The following is an 18,987-nucleotide window of genomic DNA, read 5'->3' on the forward strand; positions in this document are numbered from 1 at the left end:
GGTTTTCCTTTCCTATCTTCCGCAACAATCTTTTGTTTTTCTGTGTGTATTAATTCTTGATATAAATCAATAAGAATTAAAAAGTTGAAAAAATCTGTGTAATTGTATTCAACCCCCCCTTCTACAATTACTTTCTGTTTATTGCCTTACCCTTCGGGACTAACATTTATGCATCAATGATGTTCTTCTGAATACCTCTACATATCAACCTCATGCCGTTACATAATCCATTTGAGGGGTTGATATTACCTAATAGTATTATTGGCATCCAATTCGAAGCCGAAGGTAACTAGGAGGCAAACCGCTAACAACAGTGAGTTTAAGAATTCCATTGGATATAAGTTATTCTTATCGTCTTCTACTTTGTCACATCTATATCACGTTTTTTTTTCTCTCTGTAGAATCTTTCGATCAATTGATCATTAATCTCGTGAACGGCACAATCCGCATTGCAAGGCGGGAGGCATGAATGTAAACAGTTTTGAAGCTTTGGTCTCCATGATCACATCATCGATGGTAGTTCGTCGGTGACAGAGAATATAGAGAGAGGAAGAGAGAGTCCAGAGACGAAGCTCGAAAAAGGAGGTGGAGGACCTGCGGGACATGCAAGGGTCACAATTTGCCCTACTGAGAAGCTTAACCCTTGTTTAATACTCTTCTGAATTCCATTGTTTTTTAGGATGTATCAACCGAACAAGAGCGTATTGTTACAATTGATGTATAATTCTATTGCAGATATATTTGAATGATGTAATTCTTGTAGTCGTTTACTTGAGCGATTCCATAATTATGAAATTTAATTGGTCGAGAGTAGTTGTGTGCTAATTACGAATTATTATATCACATATTAATTGGCCGACACTTGTTTGGTTGTTTTCCAACTTATTACTGTCTCTTACGTGATCGGTCTCATAAGTACGGAATGAAATTAGTTTTAAGGGGCCGTTTATCGAAACACTTACCCTGTAAGCTTATCGGTAAGATTTAACACTATCACTTACTGAACAAGATTTTAGTTCACCAAAACAACACTATATGCAACAATTCACCAGGTAAGTGCTAACCATGGTAAGAGTCATCGCTCTCACTTATCGGATAACTCTCTCGGTCCTTTCCTTCGTTCTTACCAGATAAGATTCTTGGTTTTTGTCATATTCTTCTAGTAAGTTAATATAACTTAGTAAGTGCTTACATGGATAAGCATTTGGTAAACACCTCTCTGAGTTTATTTGTGTGCTTCTAATATATTACAAAATTGGCTTCATAATGGTCTATGATTATGTCCCTGTCAAAATAGATGGTTTAAAATATTTTTTAGATTTAGTGATTACTAAAAAATATATAATTTTTTTTTCTTTTCTAGATAATTAAAAAGAATTTATAGAAGATCGTTCAGACGCTCAAGAATGTTGAGTTGTTTAAGAGATCAAGGGAATATCAAAAATTGGACCAAGGTATAGATATCGATTCATATTTGAAAATTTTCGTCTTAAGGTAGCAATTGACGAATCATTTATATAGTTGTTTCGTCGGTTTAAGACCAACCGAACTAATACTTCAATTAACCGGGGTAATCACTTATCAATAAGAATCAACACTCTAACTTGCTTTATCGGGTAAGATTGTATGCAACAATTTTTCACATGGTAAGCGCTTACCGGGTAAGAATCTTTATCTTTATTATCACTCTTACTGAGTAAAATTATCAGCCCTTGCCAAATACATATCAGATAAGAAATTGGTAAATGGCTAAATGTCATTCAATGTACCAAAAAATAACAATATCAAAATGCATCTGTTTGCCAAGATTACAGGAGCATGTCTATTAGCCCAACTTGATTCTCAATTCTATTGGTTTTTTTGGGATCCTATTTTATGTGGACTTGCTAGTCCACTTAGGGGTTGTTCATTTGTGGCTTAATGAGCTACATAGTCTGTATGACTTATTCGGTTAGCCATACAGGACTGTTCCGTTGTGGCTTACTACTTCAGCCGGATGCTTATTCGGTCAGCCAAAATAGTTGTTTCCTTAGCATTCAACCATCATTATTCCAAAAATGCCCCTTGTCCTGTTAAACAAAACCTCTGCCTCCCCAACAATCATATCTCCTCTCGAAGAAGATCAAGGAAGTGGAAGTGGAAGCGGAGGCTTATGTTAATGTCCAAAAGGGGAAAATTATCCCCGGTTATGAGTTGAGCGTTTTGCTCAATTGGCACGGCAAGGCGAGGCGAGAGATGATGAAGGGAAATCGCTTTTGATTGCCGATGGTGTTATCGAGATTTCTTATATTTCCGACAAAGAGGATCCTGATCTTAGGGTTATTGTGAGGAATGAAGGTCCGATTGGGAGATGATTGAAGGATGCCTTTATGGCGAAAGGGAAGGATTTCGTTTTGAAAAGGGTTGGGGTTTATGATGATGCCATGGCAAAAGGTGGACCTGCAAAGGATGAATTGGAGGTCAAAAAGGTTAATGCAATTCTGCATAAATTTACTCTAAAAATTTTGTTTTTTTGATGATTTGTGTGCAAAGTTGTTATAATTTTCTTATTTGATATACTACTTTATTTAAATTTTGCTGCAAATATCATTGCTATGTTGTGAAATTTTATCCACAAAGATTCCAGTATATAAACTAACAGTAAATTAGGCATTATGTCATTCAGGTTGTTCATGCAGCATAACAACTGAACATTAATTAAGTTAAATTGATACAGACAACTCGATACATATAACTTTATACATACATGACTTAATAGAAAACGAACCGAACAACTCGTCGGTCTAATTTAAATTAAATGGAATAGACTAGAATTTGAGATTTGATTTTATTTAAATTAAATGAGATGGAATGAGATTAGGATCGGGATTTGATCTCTTTCAAGTTAAATTAAGGGTGATAAATTTTTACATAGAGTTGTTATTGTCGTCAGAGATTCTTAAACTGTGGGAGATTGCATTTGAAGGTCTGAAGCATGAGATACAACCCTCTATAGAAACCATTTATGGGTTATTTTTCTTCGTCTTTTGTTTTCTGTTGTTGATATTATTGACGAGTAAATTGTTTATCGTTTACAGGTTGTAAGCCTTATTTTCGGGTAGTAGCATTTACAGCTAAGTTGGTTGATACTTGATAGATCATTGACATGATTTGTGTATCCATCATAAACTCCTTTTCACACTTATCTAATTATTGGAGATACTTCTTTGATTACCATGTTTTAATTTTAAAAATACAAGGACAAGAAATGTTATTTTTGATAAAGGTCACAAGGGATCAATACTATTCTTTTAACTGAACAATGGTTTAGGTTTTGTGTGTCTTTCGATTGAAATGTTTTGGTCAATATTTTCTTGTCTCTAAGAATATTTTAGACATAGATAATATAATAGTACATTTTTTTATATAATTGTAAGTCATAAAGGATCCGCATGTGTAATGTGTGTGTTTGCATAGATAACGTTATAGAACATTTTGAAATTCACATTCATTCAACGTGTTATTTATATGGGCAAAATGGATAACATTTAAAGCATATCACAAGGAACAATTATTGGCATCCATACTTGTGGGCAAGAGAGGGGGTGTAACAAAATAAGGAGACATTTTCTTTTTTGCTGCTGGAGTGGTCTGTCAGTCCGATCCAATTTGAAAAATAAGCAAACCATTTGGTCCAATCTACAGTTTGAACGTTTTTTGAGCAGTTTGGACTACACCAAAATACACATGTATATTTATGTTTCCTCAAAACTTCAAAATCCGTTATAAATCAAAACCTAAAATTCCAAATGGTCCTTCAATTCCAGCAATTAATTGTTGGTGAATTAGTTCAACTATTTTTTCAATTCGCTCAACATTTTTTTTGGCTTAGTTTCTTTTATAATTCGTTAGTTCGTCTAATAATATTCTATTGGTAAAACCTTTATTTTAAATATGAATGTTATGTTTTTATAGTTTAACTTAAAGCTCGTAATAAACCAGAACAGATTACAGAACATGTTTTGTGATCTAGTTTGATCATTCACCGTTAAACCATTCCGTTCAAAAAACTTCCTAAACAGGCGCTGTGACATGGTTTGTGGTTCCAATTTAGATTGCGAACACCACAAAGGGAAATAAAGATTCCAACTCTACTTCCTACATGCATTATTGTCGTTGTTTATATGTTCATTCGAATCGGATCCGTCCTCAAAACTAGATACCTTTTATTATTGGAGTACTTTCTTGTCGGTGGTAAATCCCTCCACATTTGTTTCAAGTTGAGGACGCAAGAACCCTAGACAAGAACCAAGATCGAAACCACTTTTCCATTGAATTAGAATAATCCAATCGAGAATATCATTTGGGATCAAGCTTTAATTTGTTGGGAGATGGATAATAAGATTCCTTTCAATCATGGTTACATCTTAGGTTTCCCATTTATGGTTTAGTAAAGACAAACAAATAAGATTTGTGCAACGATTTACATGTTCAATGAATGTAATCAGTTTTGAAAGGGGCTGTTTGAATGTGGATGAAATTCGTGGTGGTTTTATCTTGATAATTTTACCAATAACATCTAAGATAAGTACTAGGAAATCAATATAATAGAGCAAAGTTATCAGAAAACAAAGGTACGATTTTATATTAAGGCTATAAATTGACCACAACCAGGATAGGATCTCCATGATGGATTACAGTTGTCTCCAAATACAGATAATACAAAACGAAATTAAGAACCACACAAAGCAGATCTTACATCCTCGCAGATGCAGGATGCTACCAAATCACAATCCGAATCGACTTCCACTTATTGTTTATTGAACGAACGCGATTTCTATTTATATTGCCAGAACCAGACCAGGGACCGATTTTCCGACGCGATTAGAGAGACTACTCTCCCAAAGGTAAGGGCAATGTAATGATGTAACCGAAACAGGTTTGGTAGAGTTACCGAAGCGAGTGACAGTAAGGGAAGTGTTGAAGTACTCCCTAACCTGTGTAATTATCCCATGCGAATTGACGGTCCAGGCGTGGATCCAGGAGATATCACGGTGTTGATCGCAGCCTTCAACGATGACCGTAGATCCGAAGGCGTCAACCGAATGAGGCGTGAATTCAAAAGAGTCGGCTACGTCGTTATCAGTTCCGGTAAGCAATCGCATCATAAACTGATGAGACGGAGGGCCATGGAACCACCACTCGAGATCAGGTGCTAAGAGTTTGTGGACGACTTGGACGTCTCGAGAGCTTAGCGCATGGTAAAGTGCGAGCACCACGCTCTCGTTGCCGGAATCCTCCAGAGCTTCTTGAGGGTTGGCCAGTTCTGTAAGATTAACCCTAGAAAACGATGTTATCGGAGGAGGTAGTCGGAAAATGGGGATGATGAAATGGCTACGGGAGGGGCAGCTTTTATAGGAGAGAGGTAAAGGGTAGTTTCGGAATTTTGGCAATGTTGTCATCCCAATTGGTGAGCGTGTCCTAATCTCCTTTTTTTTCGTTTTCTTCTTATCTCATTTTTTGATGAACTTTAATTTTTTTTAAATACTTATTTAATAATAAAAATAATACCATATTGGCGTATTGGAGTCTGAAATAGGGACGTAAATGAGTCGAGTCAAGTAGTAGGTTAATCCAGCTGAGTTTAAAAAATTAAAATCAGACTCAAGCTCGGTTACCTTTTCATTGTAGGGCTCGAGCTGGAATATTTTTGAGTTATCGAGCTCGATGCTCGTCTATGGGTTCGAATTCACGCTTGATTGACTCCTTTTATTGGCTTGAGCTTGATAATTTTTATATTTTTATTGTCTTATTAGTAAATATATGAACATTTTCAGCCGTAAAAAGTTGTAATCGAATGGCTCACTCAACTCGAAAAATTGAATCGATTTTTTGAATGAGCCGAGTTGAATATTAGTGTATAAAGCTCGGCTCATTAAGTTAAATGGGTTCTATTTTTTGTTCGATATCGACTTGAGCTCGAGAATTATAGCTCGTTAAACACTCAAATTCTTCATACTATTAGTCGGAATTTATAGCTATAATTTATAAATGAGAAATAAAAAATCAAGTCAAAACTTAATAACATATGATTCTATTTTGGCTCGCTGCAATAGCTGTCATATCGTGGCGTGACTCAAGATTTGTGTTTCACGTCACGTCAAGCATGTGACACACCATGATCTAATATACGATTTTTGTAATGTGATATTTGATTTCTTTATATTTTTTATGTTTTATCGACTAATTTTTAATATATAAACCAAATTAAATTATTTACTATCATTGACTTATTTAGTAATAATATAAAACATATCTATATATATATATCTATACAAACTTGGGATCACGTGAGACCAACCTGTTTTCGTGAGACCATTTTTTTACACTTGAAATTTCACAGCAAAAACTTGTGAAGGTAATTTTCACAATGTTTTTGCTGTGAAAGTTCAGATTTTTTTTATCTTCATTAGTGTTTTATTGTGAAGTTTTAAGTGTAAAAAAATGGTCTTACTGGTCTAATGAAAACGATGTGGTCTCATGTAAACTCAACCTTATATACATATGTACATGTGCATATATATGGTGAGGTTCATTTGATAAGTGGTAAGTATTAAAAAAGTAAATAAGCGATCCTAGCCTTTCTTACAGTCAATATTGGTCAAGAATTGTGGCTTTGACTCATCAAAAGAAAAATAGAGATGTAGTTTTGTAACTTTTACAAATAAGTGGCATACAACTTCATATATGAACTCATATTTCATATGTGAATCGGTTAATTAGTTTATATGTGAATCGGTTAATTAATTCATATGTGAATCACATGGTTCACATATGCACTTGTTTTGCTACCTATTTGTAAAAGTTAATAAACTAATTCTCTATCATTTGCATATCAAACGAGGAATTATTCATTGTTTTACAGTCAAAGCTGCAAACTCTACTAGATGAAGGGCTAAGATCATTTCACTACTTCTCAAATACATAACACTTATCAAATGAAAACACACACAATATATATATATATATATATATATATATATATGGATCCATTCAAGGGAGAACTGATTAGTTTGTGGTAACTGTGAAATCCAATCTCAACCACAAATCAACGGATAAATTAGGAAATTAATAATTATGGCAATTTGAGTTAAAATTATAATTAGAGGACAATTTAGATATTTTTAAAAAACGTCTCTCTCCTCTCTCCTCTCTCATCTATTCGACCTCCAATCTCCGGCATCCGGTGAACATTAATCCGGTAGGTACCAAGTAATCACAAAGATACACAATGTGATACCCATTGTGATATATTGTGATACCATTGTGATACCAACTATGATACCGACTCAAACCTTAAAAACAAAGATACACAATGTGATACCCATTGTGATATATTGTGATACCATTGTGATACCAACTATGATACCGACTCAAACCTTAAAAACAAAGATACACAATGTGATACCCATTATGATATATTGTGATACTGATTTCACCGGATGTCGGAGATTGGAGGTCGGAGAGAGGAGAGAGAGAGAGAAGAGTTTTTAAAAAATACCTAATATGTCCTATAATTATAATTTTCACTCAAATTACCATAATTATTAATTTCCTAATTTATAGTTGATTTATGGTTGAGATTGGATTTCACAGTTAAAACAAACTAATCAGTTTTCATTTGATTAGATCTCTCTATATATAAATATATAATATTGTGATATATATATATATGGTATAGTGATTTGCTGTCAAAAATCATGTTTTAAAAAAAGTAATGCTCCTGTCATAACACCTAAGACTTGAAGCTTGGCCTCACGCCATTTATAATCCTATTAAATTAGAATAAGATACAATTTGGTCTATGTGATTTGTCAAAAATAACATTTTTTGTCCTTGTATTTTTAAAATTACAAGATGGTAATCGTGGTTTACAAAAACATCCGGACTTGACCATTCCATCTAACATCCATTAAAAATTCTGTTAAATGAAAGATTTTTTTCATCCTTATATCGATTTATTGTCTTTTACACAATCAAAAACCATAAGAACCAAAATCATAAGATCATTTTAATTAAGCAAAAGAGAAACAAAAATCAATCAAATGATGAAAGTGCCCCTTATTTAATGGAATATTCTAATAGTAGTTAGAAGGAGAAACAAATTCAGACATTTTTGTAAATCACAATAACCATCTTATAATTTTAAAACTATAAAGACCAAAAATGTTATTTCTGACATGGACCACATTTGTAGTTTACTTTAAAATTTATTTTTATTAATTACAAATTTTTAAGCAAAATGATAAACAAAAATAAATCGCTTGATTGAAGTGTAAGAAAAGATTGATTTGACTTTTTTAAGCTAAGATCATCCATAAAGAGTAATAGATAGGGTGTGGACAATGACCCTTCTCTTTTCCTAAATTTCAATTATATACTCACTCATAATATACTTTTATAACCACAACGGTGGTGTCTGATTGGTTTGAGCTTGACTTTAAACGTCAAAAGTATCAGTAGGTCTCAAGTTCAAATTCAAAGAGAAATAAAAATTCTCTTGTGACCACGGAAGTTCAAATGCGGTGACTCTAGGCTTTCTGCAAAGCAGGTGGTCGTCCTGAGATTAGTCGGCTCGCATAGCGAGTTTGATATCCAGGTTAATAAAAAAAAATATACTTTTATATGTTAATCACTAAACAAATTATAAATCAAGGTTGGATTTCAGTCAAAATGAGAATTAAGGTGAGATGTATCATATCAATCTCCGTATCAAACATGATTTATAGATGGATTTGAGATTAAATGTAATCAAGGATTCAGATCATTTCTTAAACTTTTCATCTTAACTCTTATTCTGATACATATAAATTAACAGTATTTTTATATTTTTTTTGGTTATTTTTGTATTTGAAAGAGGAAGAATATCTTAAATGTAAGATATAATGGTGTGTTTTCCATATTTCGCATCATCCCACAGTGGGTTGGTTTGAATAGTCAAATTATGACAACTATAAGACCTTGTCTTCAACACTCAAGTTAAAACTAGGAAACATCGTCTCTCTTTCCATTTATTGCTTATATGGGCCATACAATATTGTATTTTAAAATTGGCCTCCAAATACTTTTTTTTTTCATAAAAAGCAAAAACATCAAATTTATACGCCTAATAAATAAGTAACTTGAGTGATACGTGTTATCTTTTGGTGAGTCGGTTATCTTATTTTCTCGTATAAACATGTATCTAGACACAATTTACATTAGTGATTCAAAGAGGCCTATTTGGTTGACAGTTGTCCCTCTAAAGATGTATTTTTTTTTTATCGTGGTTTAATTGATTTTTCTACTAAACGTGATTTAGTTCAGACTAATTTTCTTCAGCTAATCTGACAAGTTATTGCTGACAGCCTTTAGCTTGTGTTTTCAGCTTATCGTGACAACTTTCAGCTATCACTGAAGAGCTAGTTTTCAGCTTTCAGCTATCACTTGCTGATGTTGTCAAGAAGTTCTGTAAAACGAGTTTTGTTGGTTAACATGTCGGCTATAAAAGGTTTTTTTTTGCCAAAAATATGTCTATATTTGTTCGAAATAACACATTTAATTTTATTCTAGGGTTAACTTCATTTTAACTAATTATCTATATAGTTTAATTTCTAAATTCAAGTCTGAAGAGTCATTTTTCAGAGTCATTTTTCAGAGTTATACTTCAGAGTTATTTCAGGAGTACAAGTCTGAAGTAGCATCGTACTTTCGTTAATCATTCATATCTGTAAGATAAATTCCTGACAAGATTCAATTTTTTCAAATTACCCCGTGTAATACACGAGATCGAACCTAATATATATATATATATATATATATATATGTGTGTGTGTGTGTGTGTGTGTGTATGTGTGTGTGTGGAGGTTCAAACGAGAACACCTCCGTAAAACCTTTATTCGAATTGTAAAATCTCTAAAAAAAACACTTGAAATTATAGATTTGATCGTGAAAATAGTGAAAAAGATCGTGGAAGATGATTTCAAGAATGTGTTGCTTAATGATTTCAAGATGATTTCAATTAATTATAGTTTTACTGAAGCTTCAACTTTGTGTGAAACTTTACTTCCCATGCTTCATATAAACTCTTCATTATCTATATCTATACTACATCATAATTCATTGTGTTAAAACTCTTAATTACAACTCACAAAACACAAAGTAACACCATTTTGTGCACAAACTTCAAAAAGACTATGAATTACAACTCAATAAACATAATGTATAAGTATCTGATGCATACTACCTCCTACAACAACTTTACTTTCTTGGGTTCGGTTTCAAATTCAAATCAGGTTTATCTGCTCTCGCGCTCCCTTGAATCCTCCACCATCTACAAAACCCTTTCTACTCCTCCAACCGTCCTTCCTTTCTATGTTTTTGCGTTTCTAAAACCTGAGGACCGAACAGAACATCTTGATTCAGGATTTATACAAGAATCGTCCTCGGAAAAACATCATCTAAAGGTATTGATTCATATTGTTCAGTTTTGTTTATTTTCCCTCATATACTATTTCTTTTCAACTAATGCAACTGTTTGAGAATCCACTTTGATTTCAGATAAAATCAGATGTTCTTTGTACTTTTTCTCCTATGAAGGTTGAAATAGCCTTTTATTGTTTAGTTTGTATGCAGGTTCATAGATGTACTCCATATATAACGTTCATCTATGTTTTATAATTTTTGTTATGAACTCCTGAATATAGCTTGTGGTATAGGGTAATCAGTACCCTGTGTACAATGTTCAGCCAAACTATCAAGAAAGGTATGTTTATTTTCGTATTTTCTCTTATGTTGTGATTTACGCATTTCGACTTACAATTTTTATCATCCTATAACGGCTAGTTAAATCTACATCATCACAAGTTGAAAACTCAAATGAAAAGTTTGACGGTGTTTCTTTTTTGAATTAAAATTACCAGCAATCATTATGTCCATTATTATCTCCAATAAAAGAGTAAATGTCCTTGTCTTCTTGAAAACCCACCTTAGCAGCGCCTACTAGACTCAATTATAGTTGTCTTTAGATTGATCGGGTTAAATACATTTAAACAATCTAGTTTAATATTTGTAATTTAAGAAATTTCAATTCAAACCAAAGTATAACTCAACTCAACCTAAACCGTACGGATTGGTCGCGGTGATAATTTGATACATCAAAATATTCTCTTAACCTTCAATATGTTGTTTTCTCTAGTCTACTCATAATTTCTTAAGTATATCATATTCAATTAATTTTCTTAATTTGCATCTATATATGTTCACAGTTACTGAACATATGTAGAAATGAGTTATATTGAGATAACGAATAGATTGAAAAAAATATGTATATGGATGACAATTTACCAAAACGCCCAGGAGTATCCCAAATGGTATTTTGCTGATGCAACGACGTTCTACATTTAAAATCGCTTTCAAAATAAGATGATTACAAATTAAAAAAACAAAAATTGAAAACGATAGGATGATAAATTATCGAAATACCCAACCGTATCCCAGTTGTCTTCATGGGACAACCTTTTTTCCGAGTTTTTGAGTTAGAGAGAGAACAACAATCTCATTATCATACGATTATACATGAATTCCCTCCAAATTTATGTATATTAAAGAGGAAATTTTTAGACAAAAAGCTACCGAAAATTTTGAATTACTCGTTCTATCTCAAAAAGAAAAAAAGAACACTTAAAAACATAACGTTAGAATCATTTTTAAAAAAATAACTCGAAAACATAACGTTAGAATCAATTTATTCGTGATGAGTTGTTTATACATTTTGATTGATTTATATAATTTATTAAATTATAATAAAATAATTATTTTTATAACAAAATATATCACTAGAAAGTTTTCGTCAAAACAATTAAAATGAAACCAAAATAAAAAAGTTTATGTAGTTTCCAATTTTTATATTATCCCTAATCTACATTATTTTTTATTATTAATATATAATAAGTTACATAAATTAATAAAAATATAGAAATCATATAAAAATAATATTTTGAAGACAGTAAACTGAAAGTTTAAAAGATATCAAATACAATAAATAAAAGTTAAAGAACGAATAAAATGTAAAAATGAGACCTATTTGATATTTTAGACAAGAATTAAGTTTTATTTTGAGATTATATTGGTAAAATATGAATTTGTTCAACCTTGTTCCACCCTGTTCCATATGATAGGGGTAGAACAAGCTTGTTCCACATCAAAATCCTGCCAAACATAAAACATGGAACCCTGTTATATTCTGTTCAATGTACCAAAAACACCCTAAAAGTCGTATTGTTAAAATTGGAATTTATGCATCAATATAATATTTGTGAGGCATGGTCTGAGTTTCGATTTTAGCCTTGTGAAGCCATTGCAGGACCTGGAATGCCGTAAGGCTTGTAAAGTATATTATTGAAGTAATATTCTGAATACTCGTTGTTTATCTAGGTATCGGTAGCCAGGCCACATAGTCTGGTAAGTGATATTCGATAACTTTGGACCTTAGCTGAGTTTCATGTGCTATATCTTTACATGGACTACAACAAATGTGTTACATGGAACTCATATTCATGTTTTATTAAATGAACAATGAGAAAGTTTAATGGTTTTTTCATTCAAAAAAAAAAATTTAATTATTTTTTCATTCAAAATAAATAAATTACGACTAAACCATTTAAAATTATAAAGTTTAATGATTTTTTAATTCAAAAAAACAAATTAACGACTAAATCATTCAAAATGAGAAAAATTATTGAGTTTTCTTAACCTTTTCCTACTATATAAAGACATTTAAGGCATTTTATGCCATGTAAAATTGTTGGCAAAATTATATATTCATCTAAGCGAACGATCACGAATGGAGGTCTGATCGTATATGTTTGTTTAACGTAACTGAACAATAAACAAATGAAATGTTTTGTGCTCATGTTCATTCGTGAAAAAAATGTGCTTTGTTTGTTTTCATTTATTTTTTTTCGCTTAGATGCTACATAAAAGGATGAACATAAACAAAAAAAACATAAATAATAATAAAAAATTATTATTACTTATCCTTTCGTTTCTATGAAATACCATAAGGAAATTACAATATGTAAAAGTGGATAAACTTGAGAAGACAAAAATGAGAATTTAAATACTTAATCTAATTAATAATTTTATATATTAATTCAAATACGATGATATTGATATTGATATTGATATAGATATAGATATATAAACAACCTAAACAAACATAATGAAGGAAATTAAACAAAGGGTTAACATAAATGAAGGAACATACCAAACGCACTTTCCAAATTAAAAGTTGTTTTAATAATGATTTTGAAATAATTCACTATTTTTGGTTTAATTTAATTGCAATGTGTAATGGGCACGTGTCAACATTTTAAAATGGTACGTGGCAGCGAGGAAGCGAAAGCAGGACAGCTATGCTATGGAATCAAATCCCACCCAACCTGTTTTCGTCATCCACAAAGATTATATTCGTATAATATAAGTTTTTAACGATTTTGTTTTTATATCACTTAACAATCTATATTTTATTAACTTTGTTATTTGATAAATAATTAATTCTTTTTATGGACAAATAAAAATATATGGTCAACTGAACATGAGTAGCCCCCGCTTTATGACTATAATTGTTTACGAATTAAAAAAAGTTGCACCCATAAATCAATCATATTTTATATTCAGGTCCGTCATTTTATCTCTTTATTAACTGAATCATATATTAAAGATGGATCGTTCTTATATTATTTGAAGTATTCAATGATTCTTTTATTCAAAAATCATTACGAACCATCGATATGATTAATTTGGTTTTATATGTTTCAACTTCATTTTTTTTAAATTTATAGGGAAAATCCTGAACCTGACCCTTCAACTATTAAGTTATAGATTTAAAATAATTACTTTATTTATCAAATTATAAATTGTTAACCTATAAATCACAATGCATTTCAAGCTTAGATATGTTCTTAATTATCTTCTCTAAGTATAATGCATTGAAAAGGTGGTTCTAGAGTTGCATCTTTACCTCTTGAAGATGAATCTTTTTCTACGATCCGTGGCTGCGCAAAGGAACTCCCATCATCCTCTGAAACCCTCCTAGGACCAAGGGTCATTGAAGGGATATCACAAGGTGGAGAACTCGGGCCGGATTCTTCTCGAGAGGGCATTTTGGTCAATTCATCCTCGGGTTTATTGTAAAACTTGTCTACAATAATATCGTAAGAGTTTCCAGTTCGGACCTCCTGAGCAAGAGCACACCAACAGCAGAAAAGCCACAATGCACAATCAGTAACAGCAGGTTTACCACAACAGGAGTTGGATGGTGGCAGATTGAATCTTTTTCTCATTTGAATCCTCCAAAAGCCACCATAAAGCAAACCAAATACACACAGCAAGAGTCCAGTAGTCCCCAAAGCCTCCCTTATGGTTTCATTCTTAATGTTGATGGCAGCCATGTTGAAAATCCAAAATGGCGCCAAACAGAATAGAAGAAACGTGGCCGTATGGACATACATGTTTCCAAACCCGAGTCTTTCCATGTTCCATCCGAAAACACAAAACCCACAAAACAAGGAGAGATACGCGATAGAAATGTCCTCCGAGAAATCAAGTATACCTCCGCTCCATTTTGGACTATTTTCACTAGTTATCGTCTTGTTTCTTGATGAAAATGAGAATCTTTTTTCCAATGATTTCACTCTTTCTTGTCTTGATCCTATGTATTCGACATTACCCTCTTCAAGCTGGGATTCTTCACCAGAACCCATATCATAATCCTTCCCTAAAGGGCTAACAATGGTGTAAACACCAGCAATGGCAGGGGCGGCGATTGCTATAGAAATGGTTATTGCCACCCCAATTGCGGGTCTTTGTGATCTATTGAATCCTACATTGAGACCACACAAAGCATATTGTGCAAAACAGTTGAGGTTAAGCAGCAAGACAACCACAAGCATATGTGCCCATTCATGGGGTTTATAAGTGCCACCATTGCAGTATACTTTTCTCAATTTGGTAACATCTTCGGATCTCCATCTTAAAAGGAGTACAAGGTGATAGAGCCTGCGAGGGTGATGGTATAGACAAATGAGCGTAAATAGCGCATTGAGGATTTGATTGTTCACTTCAAACCATGCCTCTCTTTGGTATTTTTTTGGAAGAGCGCGATTTAACATTCCTGTCATGACAAGGAAGAGAATTGCACCCGAGATAGCAACACATATAATCCAAGCCAATAGAACCATATTCATCGGGTTCCTTATCCATTCTTTAGCCGTCTTCTGAAGGGATTCCCTATCAAGTTTCCTAGAGAAGATCCTAGAGAAGCGTTCACGAAAAGTGTGGCTTGTTCTGGATGGAATAGTGCGTGAGAACTTATCCCTCTCACTAGCAATCCGCTGCAAATTTAAAGATGAGGAATCTAAGCTACCCAATCGAAGGAAAGTCGATGTTTGTTTGCTCAGAGAAATATGCCCGCCGTCAACTTGAGCATCCTCGTTGCTATGAGGTATGTTAGAGTTTTTGATATATAGAGGAAGAGGAGGTTTGACTTCATATTCGTTAGAATTTTCGCCTTCGACTCCACCATTTTCAGGTGACAACATTATATTGTATAACACTGCTCCCAATATTTTGCCCTTCAGTCTCTAAGTTCATCTAGATGCAAGGGCTGGAACATGATTCAGAATCATCCTGTATCTAAATGAAGAAGAGAATAAAGAGATCATTAGATCACTCCATCTATTGCCAATCTGATGGTTCATTCTTCTATTGGAAGTATAACAACTGAAAAAACATACTGATTCAAACCGATTGCATGCATTTTTCTAAAATATCATATTATTATATACAAAATCAACATGCCTGCTAAAAATTTATTAACCGTCTTCCTGGAAGACCAAAAATACTGGTGTGGAATTCGAATTGGAGTTTAGATGAATTCTGTATATGGAAATTTTATAGTATGACCTGAAAAGGGAACATAGTAATCCTATTTACCATCTTCTATCAACAAGGCAGATGGAATGCCCGCCAATGCATCTGTAGACAAAATCAGGAATTTGAAAATCTAGCTTTTCAATTCCATTAATCAAATCAACCCTATCCCCCCTGTTGATCATCCTTTGGGAGTTGGGACTAAAAACAAGAAAAAGAATCGCAAATCTACAAATCATTCACCTGCCTGAAAATTACAAAGAGCTGCTGCCAGACATCAAACAAAAGCTGAAGCTCAATAGACTAGGGATGCAGTTCTCAAACTTAAGCTTGAAACTGAAGATGTCAAATCAGGTCAATTTTGAGTTGTTCGTCTTGTCTAAATACTTAAACATACACAAAATGAGAATTGAGCAACGACATCTACTAAAACCTAGCAATTAATTCACATTTACGACTTCAAAACTTCAAAATCGAGAATTCTAAAGCATTATTTCAGCTTCTACATAACTGTATACGTCGCGAACTTGGAAAAATCATGAATTAACGCGCAACAAACAAAAATTCTAAGGATCATAAGCAGGAAGAAAATTATGAGAAAGACATGTACCTGTAGAAGAAGATCAGTTCGAGTTCATCGTGCTCGATGATGAAATCGAGAGAGAAAATTGGAATATGTAAGATTCTTTGTTTGTCACGGGGAAAAGACGTCCAAATGGGCAGGTGGGTTATCCATACGACATCGTCCAAAGGCATTGTTGCCTCAGTGCGCTGCTTTTCCTCCCTCCACCGATCTTTGCTTTTAGAAAGGTGGCACTTTCCTCGTTTGACGGAGAAGTTACGAAATGGTCCCCAAATGTTGTTATATTGGCATAAATTACCCTTTTAATCTTACAAATAACCTACAAGTCCCTTTTTATTTCAAAGATTTGTATTTTGTTCAATGTTTTAATAGTAAACTATTTTTGGTTTGTTGAAAATTGTTGTTTTTGATGTTGTAGTTTGCAATTTGTTGTTATTTTCATTTCATGTTTTTATAATTTATTGTTGGTTTTCTTTTTTCATATTTAATGATAAACCACTGATGGAATTAGTTTCAGTAACGGAAACAACAATAAATTATAAACTATAGAGAAGACATGCATATAAAATTCACAATTTTTGATAAATTATAAGGACTGAAAACGTAATTTACACTTATTTTTAATAATAATTTTCTAATTATACTTATTGGTTATTCATGAAATTCTTAAAATGGAAATAATTTGGTAAGTGGACCGAATTTTGACCAATCATGCAATTCGTTTGATCCATTCATTTTGTCACGTACTTAAGGCATCGTGATTTATCGCAACGAGTTGAGTAACTCGGTTCACCCACCTTGTTCAAGACTAGAAATTCACAATTAAACGGGAAATAAGAGACTAAGGGGGTGTTTATCAAATGTTTACTTGGGTAAGCGTTTATCAAGTTATATTCTTTTATCGGATGAATATGACAAGATTCAAAAATCTTACCTGATAATAGGGCTGGCCCTGAGATTTTGGATGCCCACGGTGGAAGTCAAAAAAATGCCCCTTGTATGTGTAAATAAAAACCAAAATAAACTATTTGAACGGTTTTAGAACCTGGTCAATCAAACAAAAGAATGCCCCTTAAATATAACAAAAATGATGCAACACGGGAGGGTGGGGGGGAAACATAAATCAAAACCCCATGTAACAAAATATAAAGTACATCACCATTCACCTAAAACGATGTCTTCTTGCATTTTTTGAAGCAAAAATATCTATCACTTCGTCATAACTAATATTTAGCTAAAAACTTACTCTCAATACTTAAGATTGCTAACCCGTTCAATCTTTCTTGACTCATGGTAGATCGTAGATATGACTTCAAGTCTTCAACAACTTTAATTTTGAAAAGCTTCTTTCCGCAGGTGCTACGATGATCGGTACGGTCAATAATATCATGTAAGCAAGCAAGACATGTGGAAACATGTCCATTTTCTTTGCGAACTCCATAATTTGTATCGATGTCCAACGATTTTCACTTTTAGATGCCTCTTCTAGTAGCTTCCCTGCAAAATTTGTAACTCCATACACAAATATTCGCCATCAATATCAGAATCATTATCATTTGTTAAAGCAAATTCAAGGTTCAAACAACATTTTTTTAGCTCGTCATCATGTAAAGTAACCAAATTTCGCTCATCAAACAAGAAGCCGAACATAGATTCAAATTCTTGCATTTGTTCAAATCTGGTTCGTAGCTGCAAAAGAGCCATATCAACTAAAACAAGAAAATAATCAGTTCTAAATGTCTCTTGAGCGAAGACAATGACCGAGAGTCTTACCCGGTAAATTATGGCGACGACTCTTACCACGGTTAACGCTTACCGGGTAAATTGTTACATATGATGTTGTTTTGGTAGACTAAAATCTTACCCGGTAAATAAGCGATAGAATTGAATTTTACCGTTAAGCACTTACCAGATAAATGTTTAGGTAAACGGCCCCTAAGAGGAATGGGAATACACGAACATAAAAAACAAATGTAAAATAATAATTGCAACCTGATTCTCACCAAACTAACATGATATTTTCGTTTCAAGCATATTTAGAATCGTACAAAACTCTCTTAAAATTAACAAAGAATTCGACCAAAATATATAACATATGATTTATTTAAAAAATCAATTATTGGCTTCGTCTAAAAGTTGGATGAAAAGGGCAAAACTTGATGGAATCAATTTCAAAATTATATTAATTGTGTTAACTTTTGTTAACAATGAAAATTCATCTTTTATCTAGGTTCATATCCATTTCATAAATTAATGACAAAGGTAAATATGTAATTTTAGTTTCAATGTAACTCCATATCATTAATTGGGAGTTACAAAATAAAAAAAAAATCTCATAATTATTGTTGATTACTATTGATCTTGTTTTACTATAATATTGATTTATCTATCTATAATGTTCTTGAATTGTGATTGTTAAATGAGACCCAATAGTAAAGTTTTCGATATCGTTC

The 18,987-nt window shown here is 32.7% G+C and overlaps 2 protein-coding genes across 3 annotated transcripts; both read right to left on the reverse strand.

Annotated features, from left to right (window-relative positions):
- Positions 1–4,597: 4,597 nt before the first annotated feature.
- LOC112524596 (wound-induced protein 1) lies at positions 4,598–5,366 on the reverse strand. Its single transcript, XM_025134487.1, has one exon. It carries the CDS (start codon positions 5,145–5,147, stop codon positions 4,821–4,823), a length of 327 nt encoding a protein of 108 aa, XP_024990255.1. The 5' UTR covers positions 5,148–5,366; the 3' UTR covers positions 4,598–4,820.
- Positions 5,367–12,146: 6,780 nt separating this feature from the next.
- Positions 12,147–16,711, reverse strand: LOC112524058. Of its 2 annotated transcripts, XM_025133680.1 has the most exons (3): positions 16,562–16,711; positions 14,042–15,714; positions 12,147–12,228 (listed from the first exon to the last, which is right to left on the reverse strand). In XM_025133680.1, the coding sequence occupies exons 2-3, from the start codon at positions 15,618–15,620 to the stop codon at positions 12,221–12,223; spliced, it is 1,587 nt and encodes a 528-aa protein (XP_024989448.1). In that variant the 5' UTR covers positions 15,621–15,714; positions 16,562–16,711; the 3' UTR covers positions 12,147–12,220. The 2 variants fall into 2 exon arrangements, with proteins under 2 accessions (XP_024989448.1, XP_024989447.1); XM_025133679.1 differs by lacking the exon at positions 12,147–12,228 and having other exon boundaries at positions 13,918–15,714.
- Positions 16,712–18,987: the final 2,276 nt, after the last annotated feature.

The sequence above is a fragment of the Cynara cardunculus genome (genome assembly GCF_001531365.2).
Source record: "Cynara cardunculus var. scolymus isolate 2C chromosome LG 13, CcrdV1, whole genome shotgun sequence".
Lineage (NCBI taxonomy): Eukaryota > Viridiplantae > Streptophyta > Magnoliopsida > Asterales > Asteraceae > Cynara > Cynara cardunculus.